A 24979-nucleotide genomic window follows, 5' to 3' on the forward strand; every position below is an offset into this window, starting at 1 on the left:
CCTGCTATTGAATCAGACAGAATGAAGGGCCTGCTCCCGATAAAAGTTTTCCTCCCAGAGGCAGGTTTCTGCTTTCAAGATTATCTGTAGACCAGACAAAAAGAGAGGCATTCTTACACTGTGTAAGAGACCTCTCCGACCTGGGAGTGATAGTTTGTGTTCCGATACAGGAACAGGGTCTGGGATTTTATTCCAATCTGTTCGTGGTTCCCAAAAGAGAGGGAACTGTCAGGCCAATTTTAGATCTCAAGAGTCTAAACAAATTCCTCAGAGTACCGTCCTTCAAGATGGAAACTATTCGTTCCAATCTCCCTTTGGTCCAAGAGGGTCAATTTATCACATCAGTGGATTTAAAGGATGCATACCTTTATATTCCCATTCACAGGGATCATCACAAGTTTCTAAGGTTTGCCTTTCTAGACAAACACCTCCAATTCGTGGCTCTTCTCTTCGGTCTTGTCACAGCTCCCAGAATTTTCTCAAAGGCTCTGGGTTCGCTGTTGGCAGTGCTTCGGTTACGGGGCATTGCAGTGGCGCCCTATCTGGACGACATCCTAGTCCAGGCGCCATCCTTACAACAGGCAAGATTCCACACGGAAATGTTGTTATCCTTCCTGCGATCTCACGGATGGAAGGTAAATTTGAAAAAGAGCTCCTTAGTTCCAAATACAAGTGTAACTTTCTTGGGAACCATAATAGATTCCCTATCAATGAAGATTTTTCTGACAGAAGTCAGGAAATCAAAGATTTTCAATACTTGTCTAGCTTTTCAGTCCGCTCCTCGGCCATCAGTGGCTCAGTGCATGGAGGTAATCAGGCTGATGGTGGTGGCAATGGACATCATCCTGTTTGCTCGTTTCCATCTCAGACCTCTGCAGCTAAACATGCTCAGTCAATGGAACAGGGATTATGCGGATTTTTCTCCATGAATACTACTGGAACAGGAGACAAAGGATTCTCTTCGATGGTGGTTGTCTCAGGATCATCTTTCGCAGACCCCCCCTGGGTGATTGTGACAACAGACGCCAGTCTTCTGGGATGGGGAGCAGTTTGGGGCTCCCTAAAGTCTCAGGGAACTTGGACTCAGTCAGTCTCTGTTCTGCCTATAAACATTCTGGAGCTGGGAGTGATCTTCAATGCTTTTCTGGCCTGGCCCCAGTTAGCCTCGGCCCAGTTTATCAGGTTCCAGTCGGACAACATAACTTCAGTGGCTTACATCAATCATCAAGGAAGAACGTGGAGTTCCTTAGCAATGACAGAGGTAGCCAAAATAATTTGGTGTGCAGAGACCCACTCTTGCTGTCTGTCGGCGAACCACATCCCAGGGGTGGACAACTGGGAGGCGGACTTCCTGAGCAGACAGACTTTTCAGCCGGGGGAGTGGGAACTCCATCCGGAAGTATTTTCCAGCCTGATCCTCAAGTGGGGTCAGCCGGAATTGGATCTTATGGCATCTCGACAGAATGCCAAGCTTCCGACGTACGGGTCGAGATCCAGGGACCCTCAGGCTGTGCTAATAGACGCCCTGGCAGTACCGTGGACATTCAGTCTAGCATATCTATTTCCTCCGTTCACTCTTCTTCCTCGGGTCATTGCTCTAATCAAGCAGGAAAGGGCATCAGTGATCCTCATTGCACCGGCTTGGCCTCGTAGGATTTGGTATGCAGATCTGGTGGACTGTCTCTTCCACCATGGAGACTTCCGTTGAGGAAGGACCTTCTACTTCAAGGGCCCTTCCTTCATCCAAATCTAGTTTCTCTGAAGCTGACTGCTTGGAGATTGAAGGCTTAATTTTATCCAAGCGGGGCTTTTCGGAATCGGTCATAGAGACCATGATTCAGGCTTGTAAACCTGTAACTAGAAAGATTTACCACAAGATATGGTGTAAATATCTCTATTGGTGTGAATCCAATGGCTACTCTTGGTGCCTTCCGTTTAGGTTCCCTGTCTTGTCCCTCACGTATCATCGGTGTAGCTTGGGTAGTGATTCCCAATAGTAATTAGATGATCTGTGGACTCATCATGTCATTAAAAAGAAAAGAAAATTTATGCTTACCTGATAAATGTATTTCTTTTTTGACACGATGAGTCCACGGCCCGCCCTGTTTTATAGACAGGTTGTTGGTTTGTTATAAACTTCAGACACCCCTCTGCACCTTGTTACTTCCTTTCTCTCCTTTACTTCGGTCGAATGACTTGGGTGGGAGGGAAGGGAGGTGATATTTAACAGCTTTGCTGTGGTGCTCTTTGCCGCCTCCTGCTGGGCAGGAGTGATATTCCCAATAGTAATTAGATGATCTGTGGACTCGTGTCAAAAAAGAAATAAATTTATCAGGTAAGCATAAATTTTCTTTTTTTTTTTTGCTTCAGCCTGGAACTTCCTCCTCCTGACTGACTGCACATGCAATCGCGATTTTTTGGCCATATCGCCCAGCCCTAATATTATATATATATATATATATATATATATATATATATATATATATATATATATATATATAGGGCTGGGCAATATGGGCAAAAAAAAATTGATATTGCAATTTTCTTATAAATGACACCTTAATTTTTCAGTAAAAAATGTATTTAAGACTACAGAATCTTAATGTACATGTTTCTCAATGTCCATTACACTCTGGGAGAATAAAAATACAAACCAAGTGTGTGTCTGTATGTATGTTTTCATAACCTACAGTATAATTTTATTACACTGTGAGTATGCATTTAACTTGCAGCACTAATGTTCTATTAAAAAATAAGCAAGCTTCATAAAATACAGTAATATTCTTAGTTCCAGAGTGAGCAATCTCTGTGCCTGTAGAAATATTGCAAGTAATCATGCTCCATAGCATGCAGTAATATTCTATTTTGTGCAGTGCAGTTTATCATATAAGAGAATGGACAAACAAAAATGGCACTGCCTTGCATAGAGAATATGTGGTGTAAAATTATTAGAGGGACCTAGCACTGCACCCACAAATCAGCAACAGTACTAAATCTAATCATTTCTATAAAATGCGAGTAAGCTCTATACTCTGCAGTAATGTCTCTATAGCAAACAATAATAGTGTAAAGTAAGCCTTCTGAGCTCTATAGTTTGCAGTATGATTCTAATGCAGAGGAGACGAGCTCTTTATCTTGCAATGGTGACCTATGCCAAGTGAGTCCCACTACACAACACTACCACAGTCACTCACCGGCCCCCCAAGCTGCGTTTTCTTGTCCGGTGCAGCAGCAAGCACAGCGGCTCCCTCCCACCATGAATATAAAGCTGAGAAACAAGGGGTGTGTATCAAACTGTTTAGTGGGACAGACTGGCCTACCTCTAGGAAAAGATTTTGAACCTTTATTTTTTACACTTAAATTAGCAGCCTAAGTGTTTTGTTTCTTATCTTTAATTTTTGCTTAGAATAATACAATTGTAAGGGTTATACCTAAACACTTAAGGAGCAGTGCATAAGCATATAAAATACTCAATTAACAAAACTGGACTATACAGGCTAAACAAACCTGTTAGTCTTAAAGAAATGCTTTTATTGCACTGTGAACAATGTATTGTAGTGATAAATTCGGTAAATTACTGGAACTTATAATTGAAAAAGAATTTGTGTCATCAAATTAAAATATAACCTTTATTAGTTTTATTTATAAAAAAGACAGCATAAATTGTGTGTGTATGCTACCCTGGAGAGAGTTAAAAGCACACTCTCTGTTGATTGTATGATACTTAGCTTATATGATATCACTGATATAGAGTACTTGGTAACCCAGTTTTAAGAACAAGTTTAATATTCTAGGTATATCTGTATATTAATCTATCTAAGGACTATGTGGCCTAATATCCTGCCTGTCCTTCAGATTTTCCCGTAGTGGGTATTGATATATGGTATACCTTTTATGCTTGAACTTAATGGTCTTGGTAGATAAATAGGCTTATAAGGCACTATGAACATCAATGTCCAGTTATATAGCCCGTATAGAGTGAGCTAATACCAATATATACACTTGCAATAAGATATCTGTGGAAACTAGGAGGTCTGGGGGATTACCTATATGGCAGTCTCTCTATTGTATTACCAACACTTGATTATTAAGTTAACTCTGCAACTCTAACTGATATTGGTGATTGTGCACATGCTATTGCATCAAGGGATAGGCTCGGATTGCAGCTAGTGTTAATATTAAAGCAGTCTGTGTCCTAGTATATTGTCCAAATAAGTGGCATTATAGCATCTTAATAGATTGTGGGAATTTTCAACCAATCTGGAGCTATTTTAAAGTGATTTTGCAGACTCAAACTTTATTTTTGTGCTTAAATCGCTTGCAGACTTATTTTTTCTGTCACACTGTTTTTGTTCAAGTAGTGTTGCAGGGTTTCTAGGTTACAACTTGTAATAGTTTGGCATTGTGTATCGAGTGTTAAATTATCTTGGTAATGCCGCCTGTAGGTTATCCTGCTTATAGCATAATCAAAGATATTGTTGAGAAAGTGTTATCTCAAAACCATATCCTCAAGATTTATATTTACTACACGTTGCCGTATCGGATTATGTAGGTGCAGCGGTTAACCATTTTTCAAAAACTATGGTAAGTAGTAATAGCTGCTACCTAGGCTTGTGAGAAACAGACTTGTTTTTTCTGTCACTCCGTTTTGACTAAAGTTATATTACAGTGTTGCTAAGTTTCTGCTTGTAAAAGTATTACACTATGTGTCTAATTTTGTACTTATCTTAATAATAACATCTATAAGTTGTATTCTTTCTATGGTAGTCTACGATATTGTATAGTCACAATTGTCTCAGACCTTAAACCCCCAGATATTATATTACCCACACGTAATCGTATTATGATATGCAAGTGTAGCGGTTACCCATTTTTATATATACTGGGATAAATAGTAATAGCTTCTGCCTGAGCCTGTGAAAAGCCACAGGTTACCAAGTACTAACTAAGAAGAGTTATTTAAGCTAAGATATTTTTGCTAATTATTACAACAAGAGAGGCAGTTTAAAAAAATATAGCGAGGACCCCTGACGCAGCGTTTCTCTAACGCATCCTCAGAGGGGTTACCCGGGCCGGCACACTTCCGGAAATATGTAGTCTTCTAATGTCCCACCTCTAAAGTCTGATTGGTCAGGGACTACTGTTACTATTGGTAGAGCTTGTGTCAGTCTTAGAGTTAGTTCTGTCACGGAGGTTGCTATGGAGACGATGTGTACCCGCCATGGTTACTGGATAACAGAACAATGTAATATATTATTTGGAAAATAAATGCTTCAGTGTAACACTGCCTTGTTCAATTCTTCCTGATTTTCATTCATCTTTATTAAGGTATATATTAGTATATTTTTCTTATAGGGAAAAACCGGAACTATTTGTTTGGATGTAACACCATTAATGTATGTATTAATAGATACTTATCAAGATTTGTAATGTTCTTTTTGCTAAGTACTGAAGTGATATACAAGTGAGAGGTGAAACTAAAAATAAATCTTAAAAACAAAAAACACGTGTTTAAGCTGTGAGTAGTGCTTGTTATAAGTGTAAAATAGAATGTAATGAAAATAAGTTAACAACAAATTAAAGATAAAATTAAAATTAAAACGTCTAAGGACTTTAAGTTAATTTAGTGAAAAAATCTATGATCCAACTCAAGCGGGGATTCATTTTATGTTAAGATTTTCTTCTAACTATTTTCTTCTAAGTTCAATTTAACAACTCCGAATATCACACTTAATACACTGTGTTATCACCACACCTCACTTCATTTGGCTTTATTTTTAGCCAATTATTCATTATCTTAACATAAAATGAATCCCCGCTTGAGTTGGATCATAGATTTTTTCACTAAATTAACTTAAAGTCCTTAGACGTTTTAATTTTAATTTTATCTTTAATTTGTTGTTAACTTATTTTCATTACATTCTATTTTACACTTATAACAAGCACTACTCACAGCTTAAACACGTGTTTTTTGTTTTTAAGATTTATTTTTAGTTTCACCTCTCACTTGTATATCACTTCAGTACTTAGCAAAAAGAACATTACAAATCTTGATAAGTATCTATTAATACATACATTAATGGTGTTACATCCAAACAAATAGTTCCGGTTTTTCCCTATAAGAAAAATATACTAATATATACCTTAATAAAGATGAATGAAAATCAGGAAGAATTGAACAAGGCAGTGTTACACTGAAGCATTTATTTTCCAAATAATATATTACATTGTTCTGTTATCCAGTAACCATGGCGGGTACACATCGTCTCCATAGCAACCTCCGTGACAGAACTAACTCTAAGACTGACACAAGCTCTACCAATAGTAACAGTAGTCCCTGACCAATCAGACTTTAGAGGTGGGACATTAGAAGACTACATATTTCCGGAAGTGTGCCGGCCCGGGTAACCCCTCTGAGGATGCGTTAGAGAAACGCTGCGTCAGGGGTCCTCGCTATATTTTTTTAAACTGCCTCTCTTGTTGTAATAATTAGCAAAAATATCTTAGCTTAAATAACTCTTCTTAGTTAGTACTTGGTAACCTGTGGCTTTTCACAGGCTCAGGCAGAAGCTATTACTATTTATCCCAGTATATATAAAAATGGGTAACCGCTACACTTGCATATCATAATACGATTACGTGTGGGTAATATAATATCTGGGGGTTTAAGGTCTGAGACAATTGTGACTATACAATATCGTAGACTACCATAGAAAGAATACAACTTATAGATGTTATTATTAAGATAAGTACAAAATTAGACACATAGTGTAATACTTTTACAAGCAGAAACTTAGCAACACTGTAATATAACTTTAGTCAAAACGGAGTGACAGAAAAAACAAGTCTGTTTCTCACAAGCCTAGGTAGCAGCTATTACTACTTACCATAGTTTTTGAAAAATGGTTAACCGCTGCACCTACATAATCCGATACGGCAACGTGTAGTAAATATAAATCTTGAGGATATGGTTTTGAGATAACACTTTCTCAACAATATCTTTGATTATGCTATAAGCAGGATAACCTACAGGCGGCATTACCAAGATAATTTAACACTCGATACACAATGCCAAACTATTACAAGTTGTAACCTAGAAACCCTGCAACACTACTTGAACAAAAACAGTGTGACAGAAAAAATAAGTCTGCAAGCGATTTAAGCACAAAAATAAAGTTTGAGTCTGCAAAATCACTTTAAAATAGCTCCAGATTGGTTGAAAATTCCCACAATCTATTAAGATGCTATAATGCCACTTATTTGGACAATATACTAGGACACAGACTGCTTTAATATTAACACTAGCTGCAATCCGAGCCTATCCCTTGATGCAATAGCATGTGCACAATCACCAATATCAGTTAGAGTTGCAGAGTTAACTTAATAATCAAGTGTTGGTAATACAATAGAGAGACTGCCATATAGGTAATCCCCCAGACCTCCTAGTTTCCACAGATATCTTATTGCAAGTGTATATATTGGTATTAGCTCACTCTATACGGGCTATATAACTGGACATTGATGTTCATAGTGCCTTATAAGCCTATTTATCTACCAAGACCATTAAGTTCAAGCATAAAAGGTATACCATATATCAATACCCACTACGGGAAAATCTGAAGGACAGGCAGGATATTAGGCCACATAGTCCTTAGATAGATTAATATACAGATATACCTAGAATATTAAACTTGTTCTTAAAACTGGGTTACCAAGTACTCTATATCAGTGATATCATATAAGCTAAGTATCATACAATCAACAGAGAGTGTGCTTTTAACTCTCTCCAGGGTAGCATACACACACAATTTATGCTGTCTTTTTTATAAATAAAACTAATAAAGGTTATATTTTAATTTGATGACACAAATTCTTTTTCAATTATAAGTTCCAGTAATTTACCGAATTTATCACTACAATACATTGTTCACAGTGCAATAAAAGCATTTCTTTAAGACTAACAGGTTTGTTTAGCCTGTATAGTCCAGTTTTGTTAATGGCCTACCTCTAGGTTTGCAAAAAATCTCACAAATTTGCAACCTTGGATGCTAGACAGGACGACAAAAAGAGTTAGAGGTGGCGCCTACGGCTAGCTGTCTTAAAATAAGTTAGAAAGTGATAATTTTATACGATCAAATAATGTGAATCAACGTAATAATATTAAAAAAGTGTTTTGTGGAAATAATTTTACCATACACACGTATTGGAAGAGTGAATAAATAAAATATTTTATTGAAAATAAATATAAATATATTGAAACACAATAATGATAATATATAATGTGTTCAATATAATAAAAAATGTGTTGAAACCCAATAGTTACTGGATACGTGACTTAGTGGCTGAATTCTATAGTATGGATATATATTTACTGGATGCTGGTTGGAAATCCAGTGAGCGCAATATACTTCAGAAAAAAATAATAATAATATCAATAGACACTTAAAAAGGCTCAAAAAAAAGGGAAAAAATCAAAATAGTTCAGAAAAAATGAACAAAAGAAAAAAGTTAGAAAAAAGTAAGAAAAAATAATAAGAAAAAATAGAAAAAATAAGAGAAAATATTTGAAAAATGTAAAAAATATATGAAAAAATAAAAAATATATGCAAAAATATTTCTATTTAAAATTTACGTTTTAAAATTGCTGCAGCAAAAAAAAAAAGAGGGGTAATAAAAGCTGACACTTGAAGCTTTGTGTGCAATCAACTTCTTTGGATAAGACTGTGTTCCTGGATGTATATGTAAAGTCTCTAGGTTCCCACGTGGATCTTTTAATCTTCACAACAATCCTAGGAGTTTTATATCATTTCCTGGAAAAGTTTATAATGTTGCTATTGTTGCACTATAGCCATAAAAACTTGTAATCCGAAAATTCTGATAGTGTGTATCAATTTCAATATTAGTATTGAAAGTAAGGTATATATGAATCTTCTTCTGTAACAATGTTGCAAATTCTTATTAAGGTGCAATTCCTTTAGAAGCGGAGCAACCAATGTTGTTTCACAGGGGCTCACTTGCAGTTTTAAGGTAAATCTCTTGACATATATTTATATGTGTTGCGTGAAATCTTTTCATAAGGGGCAAGAATTCTTTCTACAATCTTGTGTATGTTATATTATCTTCATAGACATACAAATGAAAAGAATTTCTTACCCGATCCTACAGTAGTTCTGTTTGCAGCGACGCCAATAATAGTGTGTAGCGGCGTTTTTCTCTGGACCGGAAGTAGCTGTGTAACGAAGGGTCCGATCCTCACATACCTTCCTTAGTATCGGTAAAAAGGTGATAGAAATCTTTTTCCGCGATCTGCCACGAAGCTCCTATCGTCCAGTGAGTTGAAGAATTTCCACTTTCAGATGGATGGTTTTGGGAGCAAAAGAAAACTATAACTGGCCAGTTATTTGAAGAGTAAATGCTGGAGCTGGTTATCTTCTACGCGTTTCGGCTTTTAGGACACAAGCCTTTATCAAGTATACCAGATCCGGCTTCTCCCAGGTATTTAAAGGGTTTCCTGTTAACCCTTCATGGTTGGAACAAAATTTTGTTAACGTGTGCAAGTTACCTTGTAGTTATAGAAAGGTCATCACTTAATATTGCTATTTGTATCCTTTAATCCGTCATTTTGCCATCATATATACCTTAAACGTGTGTTAGTAATTTATTATACTTTATGGAGAAGTTTGAACTTTCATAATGAAGAATGGATGTTTTTCTTTCAAAAATTAGCTTAAAGGAATGGGGTTTTAAAAAATGAAAAATGTGAAGAAATATATATATATTATATATTATGTTATATTTCTTCCCCAAATGCCTTAAAAAACGAACTAGAGGATAAAAAATGAATTAAACAAGAAAAAATATATAAGATTTTTATATATAAAAAAATATATCTAAAAATGAACTAAAAATGAAAAATAGAAGTATGAATATATATATATATATAAGAAATGAATATACATATATAAAAATTTTCTATATATATATATAAAAAACATATATATATATATATATATATATATATGCTATATATAATGAGCCTGTGTCTAAAAATATTGAGCCAGTGTCTAAAGATATTAAGCCACCACATGTCCAATGGTCACTCATGAGCATGTGATATTCAACTCTATATTGGATTACTAGTATGCTCATCAATGGTTTGAGAGAGCTCCCAGCCTGTCAATCATTAATCGGCATATAACATTCATCTCTATGCTCCATTATTATATCATTTAACCAACGATTTATAGAGAACATCTGAATATATAATAAGAACCTCAATGTGTCAGTGATTAACCCATATGATATACATAGTGAAAGAAATATATAAAAGGAGATTAACCATTATTTTTTCAAAATTTGATATATATGATAAGTAAAAAAAATCCTAATATATAGGGTTAATACATATGACTCATAATGACTATAAAATTCTTTTTTAAAAAATCATAATTCTGTTTGTGGAGATTACCCTCTAGTCTGACTAAAGTACAGGGTTTAGAAATTGGGATTGTGATCATTTTATAGGAATTTATATCAGAAAATTTAGATCTAGTTAATTATTGAGGCCATTGGGGTGTAATGTCCCGAAGTTATAAATGAATTCTGCTTCTTGTTTCTGAAGTTTTTTCCCCATATTTCCTCTTCTCCCATCTGGTAATATTTTCCTAATGCCCCAGAACTTAAAATCCTCTAGTCTACCTTGATGTATTTCTTTGAAATGTTTATAGAGGATAGTGTCAACTTTTTCATGTTCAATAGCCAATATATGCTCTCTTATGCGGTCTTTGAGTTTTCTACTCGTTTGACCAAAGTATTTTAAATTGCACTGGCATTGGATCAGATATATAACATTAATATCTGTACATCTGATTATGTCAGAAATTTTAATCTCTCTCCCTGTTTTGTCAGATTTGATGTTTTTTAGTTTAGTGCTATATTTGCAAGATTTGCAACCATGGCAGGGGTAAAAACCTTCAATTTTTTCTCCCTTCTGATCCAATATCCCTCTATCAAACATTCTTTTATTTTTAGTGTTTTTAATTTCACTAGGGGCTAAAATAGATTTCAAGTTTCTAGTTTTTTTTATAAATAAATTTTGGCTGTTTGTGTAATGTTTGGCCCAAAATAGGATCTTTTAATAGAAGATGCCAGTGTTTTTTAATTATATTTTGAAAGAGTTTGTATTGTGTGGAATATGTTGTTATAATTGGAATTCCCATATCAAACTTTTTATCAGTATCTTTATTCTTCTTTGATAGTAAATCTTCTCTGTTTGTACTTTTCACATCTTCTGCAATTAATTCAATTCTTTTCCTATCATAACCTTTTTGTTCAAATCTCTCTATTAGAGTTTTTGATTGTTTTTCATAGTCCTGTATCTCAGTACAATTTTTCCTTAGGCGTAACAACTGGCCTTTAGGGATGTTTTTTTTCCAATTAATATGATGACAACTGCTAGAGTCGATATAGTTATTGGAGTCTATTTTTTTGAAAAAAGTATGTGTCCTTATTTCGTTATTTATTACTTCTATTTCAACATCTAGGAAGTTGATTTTAAATGTACTACACTCATGTGTGAATGAGAGTCCATAGGTATTTGTATTGAGATCTTCAATGAAAAGATTTAAGAGTTCAAAGTCCCCCTTCCAGATGAAAAACATATCGTCGATAAAGCGTCTATAGAGCACAAGGTTCGCACCCCATGGTGAATATTGAAGATGATTCTGTTCAAATATTCCCATGAATAAGTTGGCATAACTGGGTGCGAACCTTGTGCCCATCGCTGTCCCTTTGATTTGAAGGTAATATGTATCCTCAAATTTAAAATAATTGTTTGTAAGAATGAATTCAATACATTCTATTAAAAACTTGCCCTGTATGTCTGTCATATTCTCATCTCCATCAAGATATGTTTTGACCGCCTGTGTTCCCAACTTATGATCAATATTAGTATACAATGAACTAACATCGCAGGTTACTAGTATATGATCTTTTTCCCATTTATGATGTTTAATAATATTTAAGAAATGTGTCGAATCTGAGAGGTATGAGGGAAGGTTTTTAACATAATTCTGTAAGAAGATATCTATATATTGGGACAAGTTTGAAGTTATGGATTCAATCCCCGATATGATTGGGCGACCTGGAGGTTTATTAATATTTTTATGTATTTTGGGTAAAAAATAAAGAATTGGGGTTCTAAAATCTGTAACGGAAAGATATTTAAATTCTGTTTCAGTAAGTAAATTGGCCTCTTTAGCCTTTTCTAACAGTTTAATCAATTCTTTCTGATATTTATTTCCCGGGTCATCAATAAGTTTTTTATATGTTGTGATATCTGATAACAGTCTATTTGCTTCTTCAATATAGTATGCATGGTCCATAATAACAACTCCTCCCCCCTTATCCGCTTGTTTAATTACTATATCTTTTCTCATTTGCAAATCTTTCAGAACTTTCTTTTCTCTCACAGATAAATTCCAATTTATATTCTTATTTTCATTTATATTTAATTTATCCAAATCTTCTCTTACCAATTTTTCAAAAGACTGTACAAAATTTCCTTTTTCTTGTGTAGGAAAAAAGGTCGATTTGGGTTTTAATTCTGTATGTTGGTAGCTATGATTAACTATGTTTGTGTAGGAAACTGGATGTTTAATGAAGTATTTTTTCAGAGTTAATTTTCTGATAAATTGATTAACGTTGATGAGGTGTTCGAATTTATTAAGCTTAGATGTGGGGGCAAATGATAATCCTTTTTTCAAAATGGATTCTTGTTCCTTGTTTAATGGTGTATCACTAATGTTAAAGATACCTGTATTAGTAAATTCGTCATTAGGTTTAGTAATTATAGATTTTAATCTTCTATTTCTTCTTCCTCTACTCCCTCTCTTCTCCTTTTGCCCTTCGGAGGGTCGTGAGATCTTTCTTTGCCCCCCTCTAAAAAATTCGATGAACTAGGTTTGGAAGAAGTATACTCTAATTCCTCCTGATTTAGTACTTCATATCTATTATATGTTGGTACTTTCCAATTTTGTTGTGTTTTCTCTTGTTTTCTTTCTCCCATTCTCTTGTGATATTCTCCTCTATTGTCATCATACCAACCTCTATTTGTATATTCCTCCTTTCGTCTATCGTAAGAATTACCATATACTTGTCTATCATTCTCTCCCTTCCAGTGGTTTCTATAGTCTTGTCTATAATAATTCCCATTCTGTCTATCATTCCAGGAATCATTTCTATACTGTTCTCTATTATAATGAGACTGGTATCTTTGGTTATACTCTCTGTTATTAAAATTTCTACCTCTTGGATAGTAAGGGGTGTAATCCTTATTATAGTCTTGTCTGGATCTTCTATTGTCATACGATACTTTAAATTCCCTAGACTGGTCCCTTCTCCTTTCTAGACCTTCATCTCTTCTTGTGTCATAATTTTCATTTTAGGTGTTTGTTCTCAGATTTTCACCCACCTTATAGTAATTTCGATTAGTATTTTGAATGGTTTCTCTTTGATTATCTCTATTAAAATTATGAGACTCTCCTCTCTTTTTATTCTCATTGGTAAAATGGGGTCTCCTTGATTTATTATCTCTAGTTTCTGTATCTAGTTCTTCTATATCAACAGATGAATCATTAGTATCTATTTGTAGTTTTTTCTCTTTTTTCTTACTGAATAATGATTTATTATTTTTTTGTTGTACAGTAATTTCCTGATCTGTGTCTGTTATTTGTTCATATTGATAATCTTCCTGGTCTCTATAGAATTTGTTCCATTTGATGTTTAATAAATCTTTATTAAGTTCTTCTAAATTATGAATAACCTCTTTCTGTTTTTCTTGTAGATTGCTCTGATTTTTCTTTGTTTCCAAATATAATTTATGTTTGGAAATTTCTTCATTAATTTCTTTTATAGCACTCTCTCTGGATCTGATAATGATTTTAATCAAGTCCAGAGATGCTTTTTCTAAAACATCAAACCATTCGATTTTTAATGGTGTCTTCAATTCAAAGGTGCAATCCTTTTTTAATCTTAATCCTCTCGGCACCATTCCAGTTTTAATATATTTTTCAATAAACTTTAGTTCGGTCTTAATTTTCAATTCTTTAACAAGTAATTTTTCAAGACTTTCAAGAGTCAAAGTTTTATCTATATTAGAATTAATTATTTCAGACGAGATTGGTTCATTATTATCAATAGAATTATCAATTGCTGATAGTAGATTATCTCTTATTTGGAAAATCTCCATATTTCTTTTATGTGAACTAATTTCTTAATCTTTTACTAATAGTATAAGAGAATGTGAAAAAACGTGCTTCGTTAAATTGCTAAATAGTATCTAGAGAATATTCGAAAAAACTTCTGTGTTACTTGGAATAGTGTTGTGATGTAATCAGTTGTGAATGAATAAATGTGATTGTGAACGTGATATATTAAAATGTGAAAAAACAGCTGATAACACTTGTGAGATATTAGTGTAAAACCAAGAAACAAGGGGTGTGTATCAAACTGGTTAGTGGGACAGACTGGCCTACCTCTAGGTTTGCAAAAAATCTCACAAATTTGCAACCTTGGATGCTAGACAGGACGACAAAAAGAGTTAGAGGTGGCGCCTACGGCTAGCTGTCTTAAAATAAGTTAGAAAGTGATTATTTTATACGATCAAATAATGTGAATCAACGTAATAATATTAAAAAAGTGTTTTGTGGAAATAATTTTACCATACACACGTATTGGAAGAGTGAATAAATAAAATATTTTATTGAAAATAAATATAAATATAAATATATTGAAACACAATAATGATAATATATAATGTGTTCAATATAATAAAAAATGTGTTGAAACCCAATAGTTACTGGATACGTGACTTAGTGGCTGGATTCTATAGTATGGATATATATTTACTGGATGCTGGTTGGAAATCCAGTGAGCGCAATATACTTCAGAAAAAAAATAATAATAATATCAATAGACACTTAAAAAGGCTCAAAAAAAAGGGAAAAAATCAAAATAGTTCAGAAAAAATGAACAAAAGAAAAAAGTAAGAAAAAATAGAAAAAAGTAAGAAAAAATAATAAGAAAAAATAGAAAAAATAAGAGAAAATATTTGAAAAATGTAAAAAATATATGAAAAAATAAAAAATATATGCAAAAATAATATTTCTATTTAAAATTTACGTTTTAAAATTGCTGCAGCAAAAACAAAAAGGAGGGGTAATAAAAGCTGACACTTGAAGCTTTGTGTGCAATCAACTTCTTTGGATAAGACTGTGTTCCTGGATGTATATGTAAAGTCTCTAGGTTCCCACGTGGATCTTTTAATCTTCACAACAATCCTAGGAGTTTTATATCATTTCCTGGAAAAGTTTATAATGTTGCTATTGTTGCACTATAGCCATAAAAACTTGTAATCCGAAAATTCTGATAGTGTGTATCAATTTCAATATTAGTATTGAAAGTAAGGTATATATGAATCTTCTTCTGTAACAATGTTGCAAATTCTTATTAAGGTGCAATTCCTTTAGAAGCGGAGCAACCAATGTTGTTTCACAGGGGCTCACTTGCAGTTTTAAGGTAAATCTCTTGACATATATTTATATGTGTTGCGTGAAATCTTTTCATAAGGGGCAAGAATTCTTTCTACAATCTTGTGTATGTTATATTATCTTCATAGACATACAAATGAAAAGAATTTCGTACCCGATCCTACAGTAGTTCTGTTTGCAGCGACGCCGATAATAGTGTGTAGCGGCGTTTTTCTCTGGACCGGAAGTAGCTGTGTAACGAAGGGTCCGATCCTCACATACCTTCCTTAGTATCGGTAAAAAGGTGATAGAAATCTTTTTCCGCGATCTGCCACGAAGCTCCTATCGTCCAGTGAGTTGAAGAATTTCCACTTTCAGATGGACGGTTTTGGGAGCAAAAGAAAACTATAACTGGCCAGTTACTTTTTTCTTTTGTTCATTTTTTCTGAACTATTCTTTTGTTCATTTTTTCTGAACTATATTGCGCTCACTGGATTTCCAACCAGCATCCAGTAAATATATATCCATACTATAGAATCCAGCCACTAAGTCACGTATCCAGTAACTATTGGGTTTCAACACATTTTTTATTATATTGAACACATTATATATTATCATTATTGTGTTTCAATATATTTATATTTATTTTCAATAAAATATTTTATTTATTCACTCTTCCAATACGTGTGTATGGTAAAATTATTTCCACAAAACACTTTTTTAATATTATTACGTTGATTCACATTATTTGATCGTATAAAATTATCACTTTCTAACTTATTTTAAGACAGCTAGCCGTAGGCGCCACCTCTAACTCTTTTTGTCGTCATGAATATAAAGCTGGCCAGCAGGATGCACGGTCTGCGCGCCCAAATACTTTGAATGGAGTATTTGGGCGCGCAGACTGTGCATCCTGCTAGCCAGTTTTCTTTTCATGGTGGGAGGGAGCCTCTGTGCTTGCTGCTGCACCGGACAAGAAAACGCTGCAAGTCCATTTAGCACTGCATGGCCGGCTATCCCTTCAGCTTGATCCGACATGGCTGTCCCCCCAGACCCCCCTCAGCCTAAGCTCAGTCAGTCACCATGTGCTAGTATAGCACTAGTAAGTCACTGCCACCCCACTTACCCGCATGTGGCCACCGCAGAGCCCTCCTATACTTCATAGGTGACATCATAGTGGGCAGGGTTATAAATCGTGTACTCTCGTTGTTTTTAAACCGCGGCGAATAATCGCGATTTTAAATCGCATATGCTATTAATCGTGCAGCCCTAATATGTGTGTGTGTGTGTATATATATATATATATATATATATATATATATATATATATATGTGTGTGTGTGTATATATGTATATATATGTGTGTGTGTATATATATGTGTGTATATATATATATATATATATATATATATATACATACATACATACATACATACATACATACATACATACATACATACATACACACATACACACACACACTTTGGGGATGCAAGCACTCGCTGTATATGTGAATTGCCTGGGTGCTCTCTATGGTAGATAGGTAGAAACTTCAAAGAAAGAGGCACTCACAGGACTTAATAGTTAATAATTTTATTTGTATTTCAACAATAAAGATTCAGTCTCAGTCAACGTTTCGGTCCTCCCAGGGACCTTTGTCTAGACTTTTTTTCTTCATACGGATTAAGAAAAAGTCTTGACAAAGGTCCCTGGGAGGACCGAAACGTTGACTGAGACTGAATCTTTATTGTTGAAATACAAATAAAATTATTAACTATTAAGTCCTGTGAGTGCCTCTTCTTTCTTTGAAATATGTGTATATATATTTGTTATTCTACAAATCGAGAGAAACATTTAATAACCGATATTAAAAAAAATAAAAAAATAAATAAATATATATATATATATATATATATATATATATATATATATATATATTATTCTGTACACTGCTTTAAAGCGACACTGAACCCAAATTTTTTCTTTCATGGTTCAGATAGAGCATGCAATTTTAAGCAACTTTCTAATTTGCATCTATTATCAATTTTTCTTGGTTCTCTTTATTTGAAAAAGAATGCATTTAAGCTATTTTTTTGGTTCAGAACCATGGAAAGCACTTGTTTATTGGTGGGTGAATTTATCCACCAATCAGCAAGATCAACCCAGTTTGTTCACCAAAAATGGGCCGGCATCTAAACTTACATTCTTGCATTTCAAATAAAGATACCAAGAGAATGAAGACAATTTGATAATAGGAGTCAATTAGAAAGTTGCTTAAAATTGCATGCTTTATCTGAATCCCAAAAGAAAAAAATTGGGTTCAGTGTCCCTTTAAATGATAATTCCTTGTAATGTATATATTTTTTTTAACTATACCAGCTGCCAAATAAATAATACAAATCCTCTCCCTTTTTTTTTCTTTTCTTAATTCAGAGTGCCCGTTTCAGGGCTGCTGGCATTGGAAAAGATTTCAAAGAAAATCCTAATTTAAGAGATAACTGGACTGATGCTGAAGGCTATTATCGTAAGCATTTTCTTTGTTTCATATAAGTTTGTTTACTTTTACTGAATCAGTAAATACATTTGTATTTTTCTCTTAATGGAGCTACCATTTTTTTGTTTTTTTCACTCTACTTTATCAGCTTGAGAAGTAGTGTGTTGATATGTGCCATCTTTTGAATCTAACATTTTACACATTTCTGTTTTAGGTGTGAATATTGGTGAAATATTGGAAAAACGTTATAATGTGTATGGCTACACAGGGCAAGGGGTCTTCAGTAATGTGGTACGTGCGCGAGATATGGCTAGGGCTAATCAAGAAGTTGCTGTCAAAATCATCAGAAACAACGAACTAATGTAAGTTTTGTATTTTTAAAGAATACTTTATAGTAAAGATTGATAGAAATTTACATTTCACTATGGCAGGGGTCAACAAATCTATTTAAAATTTAGGAGCCAGTGTTATTTGTATATAGCTATATTGAGTATAACCCAAAAAGTTAGGAGCCAGGGGTAAAATTCTAGTAGTGACTCCCTAAGTTTGTCAAGCCCTGCACTTTGGTATTTCAAAATGTTAAACACATAAAGTATGGATTTATTTTTAAATAATTTAAGGAGATTTAGGAGTCGCAAATATAAAGGGAATCTAATCTCAGGAGCAACAAAACGTAACAAAGATTAAGTGAATTTAAAGGGACTGTCTACTTGAAAATTTGTATTGTTTAAAAAGATAGATAATCCCTTTATTACCCATTACCCAGTAATATACTTTTTTACCTCTGTGATTACCTTGTATCTAAGCTTCTGCAGACTGCCCCATCTCACTACTTTTGACAGACTTGCATTTTAGCCAATAAGGGCTGACTCATAAATAACTCTATAGGAGTAAACACAATTTTATCAATATGGCACACATGCACTTGCAGTGTCTAACTGTAAAAAACTGTCAAAATGCACTGAGCATAGAGGCAGCCTTCAACGGCTTAGAAATCAGCTCGAGCCGACCTTGGTTTAGCTTTCAACAAAAAATACCAAAAGAACAAAGCAAATTTGATGATAAAACTAATTGGAAAATTGTTTAAAATTGCATGCCTTATAAGTTTGTTTGATTTGACTGTCCCTTTAAAGGGACAGTCAAGTCCCCAAAAAACTTTAATGATTTAAATAGGGCATGTAATTTTAAACGACTTCCCAACTTTTATCACCAATTTTGCTTTGTTCTCTTGGTATTCTTAGTTGAAAGCTAAACCTAGGAGGTTCATATGCTAATTTCTTAGACCTTAAAGACTGCCTCTACTCTGAATGCATTTTGACCACTAGAGGGCATTAGTTCATGCGTTTCATATAGATAACATTGAGCTCATGCATGTAAAGTGACCTAGGAGTGAGCACTGATTGGCTAAAATGCAAGTCTGTCAAAAGAACTGAAATAAGGGGCAGTCAGCAGAAGCATAGATAAAAGGTAATCAAAGAGGTAAAACGTGTATCATTATAACTGTGTTGGTGATGCAAAACTGGGGAGTGGGTAATAAAGGGATTATCTTTCTTTTTAAACAACAAAAATTCTGGTGTTGACTGCCCCTTTAATCTCAGTAGCAAAAAAACACCAGTTCTGTAAACTCTTTCCCAGTACATCTCAGAGTGAAAAATATGTTGGGAACTATTCACTTTTTCTAAATTTAAAGGGACATCCCCAAATTCTACTATCAAGATTCAGACAGAACCTAAATTTTTACAAACCTTTACAGTTAACGTCTGTTATCAAGTTTGCTTCATTCTCTTGGTATTATTTTGTTGAAGTAGAAGCAATCCACTACCGGGATCTAGCTGAACACATCAGGGGAGCCATTGACAAGAGACATAAGCGCAGCCACCAATCACAGCTAGCACCCATAGTGCATTGCTTTTCATTAGCCTACCTAGGTATGCTTTTTAACAAGCAAAGGATACTAAGAGAACACAGCAAATTAGATAATAAAAGTAAATGGGAAAGCTGTTTTAAAATTACATGTTCTATCTGAATCATAATAATTTAATATTGACTTTACTCTTTATTTAAGGCATGGTCCTGTCATTTAATTTTAAACAATATAATTAATATCTGTTAACCTATTTTTTACATGAAAGGCAAAAAACTGGCTTGAAAGAATTGGAATTTCTTAAGAAACTAAACGATGCAGATCCAGATGACAAGTTCCATTGTTTGCGATTGTTTAGGCACTTCTACCACAAACAGCACTTGTGCTTAGTGTTTGAGCCTCTAAGGTAAGTAGACTCAATAGAATCAATTGTACATTTTGGTTTTAACTTATTTTTGCGTAAATGCCTTTTTTTAAAATTTAATATAGTGCTAGTTAAGTGACCATCCTTTTCCTTTTTTCCAAGTATGAATTTGCGGGAAGTTTTGAAAAAGTATGGAAAAGATGTTGGTCTACATATTAAAGCTGTCAGGTCCTACAGCCAGCAGCTCTTTCTAGCGTTAAAACTTCTAAAAAGGTGCAATATCCTTCATGCAGATATTAAGCCTGATAATATTCTGGTAAGAATTGTAAACTTTTTTTATATCCTCCATTGTTTTGAATAACTTATGCATGTGTTTAGCTCCTTTTTAATAGCCAATATATACCATTTAATTAGATTTGATGTTGGCCATAATAGTTTTATATAATGTGAGATAAAGTATAGTTTGTTTGATTTTACTGTTGTGTGGCACAGCTATGAGGCTAAATTTCCCACCTCTAATATTTTTGTAGGATAGTGGGAACTAAAATGTATTTATGATCCTAATGACCCACTGTTTGAAGCTGTCTTTTGTACATACGTTTTATTGATCTGCATTCCATACTGAAAAAGCCATTAGATATGAACACGTTTGAAGAATTAAGTTATCTAAATAACAAAATAGGCATAAGAAAGATTTACAGCAACTTTCTCCTACATTGGTGTATCCGGTCCACGGCTTCATCCTTACTTGTGGGATATTCTCAATCCCTACAGGAAGTGGCAAAGAGAGCACACAGCAAAGCTGTCCATATAGCTCCCCTCAGGCTCCGCCCCCCCAGTCATTCTCTTTGCCGCTCTAACTAGTAGCATCTCCCTGGGGGTGGTAAAGAGTATGTGGTGTTAGTTGTAGTTTTTTATTTCTTCTATCAAGAGTTTATTTTAAAATAGTGCCGGCTTGTACTATTTACTCTGCAGCAGAAAGTGAAGAAGATTTCTGCTAAGAGGACTATGATTTTAGCACCAGTAACTAAAATCCATTGCTGTTCCCACGCAGGACTGTTGAAACCAGATAACATCAGTTGGGGGGAACAGTTTGCAGGCTTAACTGCTTCAGGTATGATCAGTCATTTTTCTAACAAGACACAGTAATGCTAGAAGACTGTCAAAAATCCCCTCTGGATAGGTAAGCCATTGTTATTAGATTCAGCAATAAAAGGATGGCTTATTTTAAGGGCTTATGCTGGTTGACACTATTGTGGGCTAATCGATTGCTTTTTAGCAAGTTTTCAACTTAAATAGGTGTTTTTTTATCAACTTAAAACACTTTTGGGGATTAATTTGTGCCTGGCACTTAGTTGGACACCTAATCTAGTCAGAAAGGCCCCTCCATTCTGGTATGCAGAGGAAGGAAGCCTCATTTCTCTTGTTAAGTGTATCCAGTCCACGGATCATCCATTACTTATGGGATATTAACTCCTCCCCAACAGGAAGTGCAAGAGGATTCACCCAGCAGAGCTGCTATATAGCTCCTCCCCTAACTGCCATTACCAGTCATTCTCTTGCACCCAACGAATAGATAGGATGTGTGAGAGGACTGTGGTGATTATTCTTAGTTTCATACCTTCAATCAAAAGTTTGTTATTTTATAATAGCACCGGAGTGTGTTATTCCTTCTCTGGTAGAATTTGAAGAAGAATCTACCTGAGTTTTTCTATGATTTTAGCCGGAGTAGTTAAGATCATATTGCTGTTTCTCGGCCATCTGAGGAGAGGTAAACTTCAGATCAGGGGACAGCGGGCAGATTAATCTGCAAAGAGGTATGTAGCAGCTTATTATTTTCTGACAATGGAATTGATGAGAAAATTCTGCCATACCGATATAATGTAAACTCAGCCTTAAATGCAGTAGCAGCAACTGGTATCAGGCTGTCATGTATGTATATTTTACACTTCAGTATTCTGGGGAATGGCACTTCACTGGAATTATACTGTATGCATAAAACTTTAGCCTAATTTGCAGGGACTAGCAACAGGCTTTTTAATAACACTCAATTTATTAATGTTAAACGTTTTTTGCTGGCATGTAAAATCGTTTAATTTTCTGAGGTACTGGGTGAAAAAATGTTTTGGGCACTATTTTTTTCCACTTGGCAGTCGTTTTATTTAATTTATGACAGTTTACTGATCTCTCTCACTGTTATGTGTGAGGGGGAGGGACCTTTTTTGGTGCTTTTGCTACGCATCAAAAAATTCAGTCAGAAGTTTGTCTTCCCTGCATGATCCGGTTCATCTCTACAGAACTCAGGGGTCTTCAAAACTTGTTTTGAGGGAGGTAATCACTCACAGCAGAGCTGTGAGATTGTAGTTGACTGTGATAAAAAAAAACGTTTATTTCTGTATTTTTTTTTTTTTTTTTTTTCTGCTATCAGGGTTAGTTATCCTTTGCTAATGGGAGCAATCCTTTGCTAAAATTGTGTTTTTTACAAAGATTTGATGCTATAACTTTTCAGTTTATTAATTTTCAACTGTCATAACTTTTTCTGTGCTTCTTATAGGCACAGTACGTTTTCATATTATAGTAAATTACTTGAAAAGTATTTCCAAGTTGCTAGTTTATTTGCTAGTGTGTTAAACATGTCTGATTCAGAGGAAGATATCTGTGCTATATGTGCTAAAGCCAAAGTGGAGCCCAATAGAAATTTATGTACTAACTGTATTGATGCTACTTTAAATAAAAGTCAATCTGTACAAATTGAACATATTTCACCAAACAACGAGGGGAGAGTTATGCCGACTAACTCGCCTCACGTGTCAGTACCTGCATCTCCCGCTCGGGAGGTGCGTGATATTGTAGCGCCGAGTACATCTGGGCGGCCATTACAAATCACATTACAGGATATGGCTACTGTTATGACTGAAGTTTTGGCTAAATTACCAGAACTAAGAGGTAAGCGTGATCACTCTGGGGTGAGAACAGAGTGCGCTGATAATATTAGGGCCATGTCAGAAACTGCGTCACAATTTGCAGAACATGAGGACGGAGAGCTTCATTCTGCGGGTGACAGTTCTGATCCAAACAAACTGGATTCAGATATTTCAAATTTTAAATTTAAGCTGGAAAACCTCCGTGTATTACTAGGGGAGGTGTTAGCGGCTCTGAATGATTGTAACACAGTTGCAATACCAGAGAAAATGTGTAGGTTGGATAAATATTTTGCGGTACCGGCGAGTACTGACGTTTTTCCTATACCTAAGAGACTTACTGAAATTGTTACTAAGGAGTGGGATAGACCCGGTGTGCCGTTCTCACCCCCTCCGATATTTAGAAAGATGTTAACAATAGACGCCACCACACGGGACTTATGGCAAACGGTCCCTAAGGTGGAGGGAGCAGTTTCTACTTTAGCTAAGCGTACCACTATCCCGGTGGAGGATAGCTGTGCCTTTTCAGATCCAATGGATAAAAAGTTAGAGGGTTACCTTAAGAAAATGTTTGTTCAACAAGGTTTTATATTGCAACCTCTTGCATGCATTGCGCCTGTCACGGCTGCAGCAGCATTTTGGTTTGAGTCTCTGGAAGAGACACTTGAATCAGCTCCATTAGATGAGATTACACACAAGCTTAAAGCCCTTAAGTTAGCTAACTCATTTATTTCAGATGCCGTAGTACATTTAACTAAACTTACGGCTAAGAATTCCGGATTCGCCATTCAGGCACGCAGAGCACTGTGGCTAAAATCCTGGTCAGCTGACGTTACTTCTAAATCTAAATTGCTTAATATACCTTTCAAAGGGCAGACCTTATTCGGGCCCGGGTTGAAAGAAATTATCGCTGACATTACAGGAGGTAAAGGCCATGCCCTGCCTCAAGACAGAGCCAAACCTAAGGCTAGACAGTCTAATTTTCGTTCCTTTCGTAATTTCAAAGCAGGAGCAGCATCAACTTCCTCTGCACCAAAACAGGAAGGAGCTGTTGCTCGCTACAGACAAGGCTGGAGACCTAACCAGTCCTGGAACAAGGGCAAGCAGGCCAGGAAACCTGCTGCTGCCCCTAAGACAGCATGAATCGAGGGCCCCCGATCCGGGAACGGATCTAGTGGGGGGCAGACTTTCTCTCTTCGCCCAGGCTTGGGCAAGAGATGTCCAGGATCCCTGGGCGTTAGAGATCATATCTCAGGGATACCTTCTAGACTTCAAATTCTCTCCCCCAAGAGGGAGATTTCATCTTTCAAGGTTGTCAACAAACCAAATAAAGAAAGAGGCGTTTCTACGCTGCGTACAAGATCTTTTATTAATGGGAGTGATCCATCCGGTTCCGCGGTCGGAACAAGGACAAGGGTTTTACTCAAATCTGTTTGTGGTTCCCAAAAAAGAGGGAACTTTCAGGCCAATCTTGGATTTAAAGATCCTAAACAAATTCCTAAGAGTTCCATCGTTCAAAATGGAAACTATTCGGACAATTTTACCCATGATCCAAAAGGGTCAGTACATGACCACAGTGGATTTAAAGGATGCTTACCTTCACATACCGATTCACAAAGATCATTACCGGTATCTAAGGTTTGCCTTTCTAGACAGGCATTACCAGTTTGTAGCTCTTCCATTCGGATTGGCTACGGCTCCGAGAATCTTCACAAAGGTTCTGGGTGCTCTTCTGGCGGTACTAAGACCGCGAGGAATTGCGGTAGCTCCGTACCTAGACGACATTCTGATACAAGCTTCAAGCTTTCA

The 24979-nt window shown here is 35.2% G+C and overlaps 1 protein-coding gene across 9 annotated transcripts in view; it reads left to right on the forward strand.

Annotated features, from left to right (window-relative positions):
• The window catches only part of PRPF4B (pre-mRNA processing factor 4B), a 178828-nt gene that overhangs the window by 82511 nt on the left and 71338 nt on the right, over positions 1–24979 (forward strand). For all 9 annotated transcript variants that reach the window (XM_053714686.1, XM_053714690.1, XM_053714689.1 and 6 more), the window contains exons 8-11: positions 17961–18051; positions 18236–18383; positions 20154–20291; positions 20412–20565. In XM_053714686.1, coding sequence (XP_053570661.1) covers positions 17961–18051; positions 18236–18383; positions 20154–20291; positions 20412–20565 — 531 coding nt within the window. The remainder of the gene's footprint in view (positions 1–17960; positions 18052–18235; positions 18384–20153; positions 20292–20411; positions 20566–24979) is intronic.

The sequence above is a fragment of the Bombina bombina genome, chromosome 5, assembly GCF_027579735.1.
Source record: "Bombina bombina isolate aBomBom1 chromosome 5, aBomBom1.pri, whole genome shotgun sequence".
Classification (NCBI taxonomy): Eukaryota; Metazoa; Chordata; class Amphibia; order Anura; family Bombinatoridae; genus Bombina; species Bombina bombina.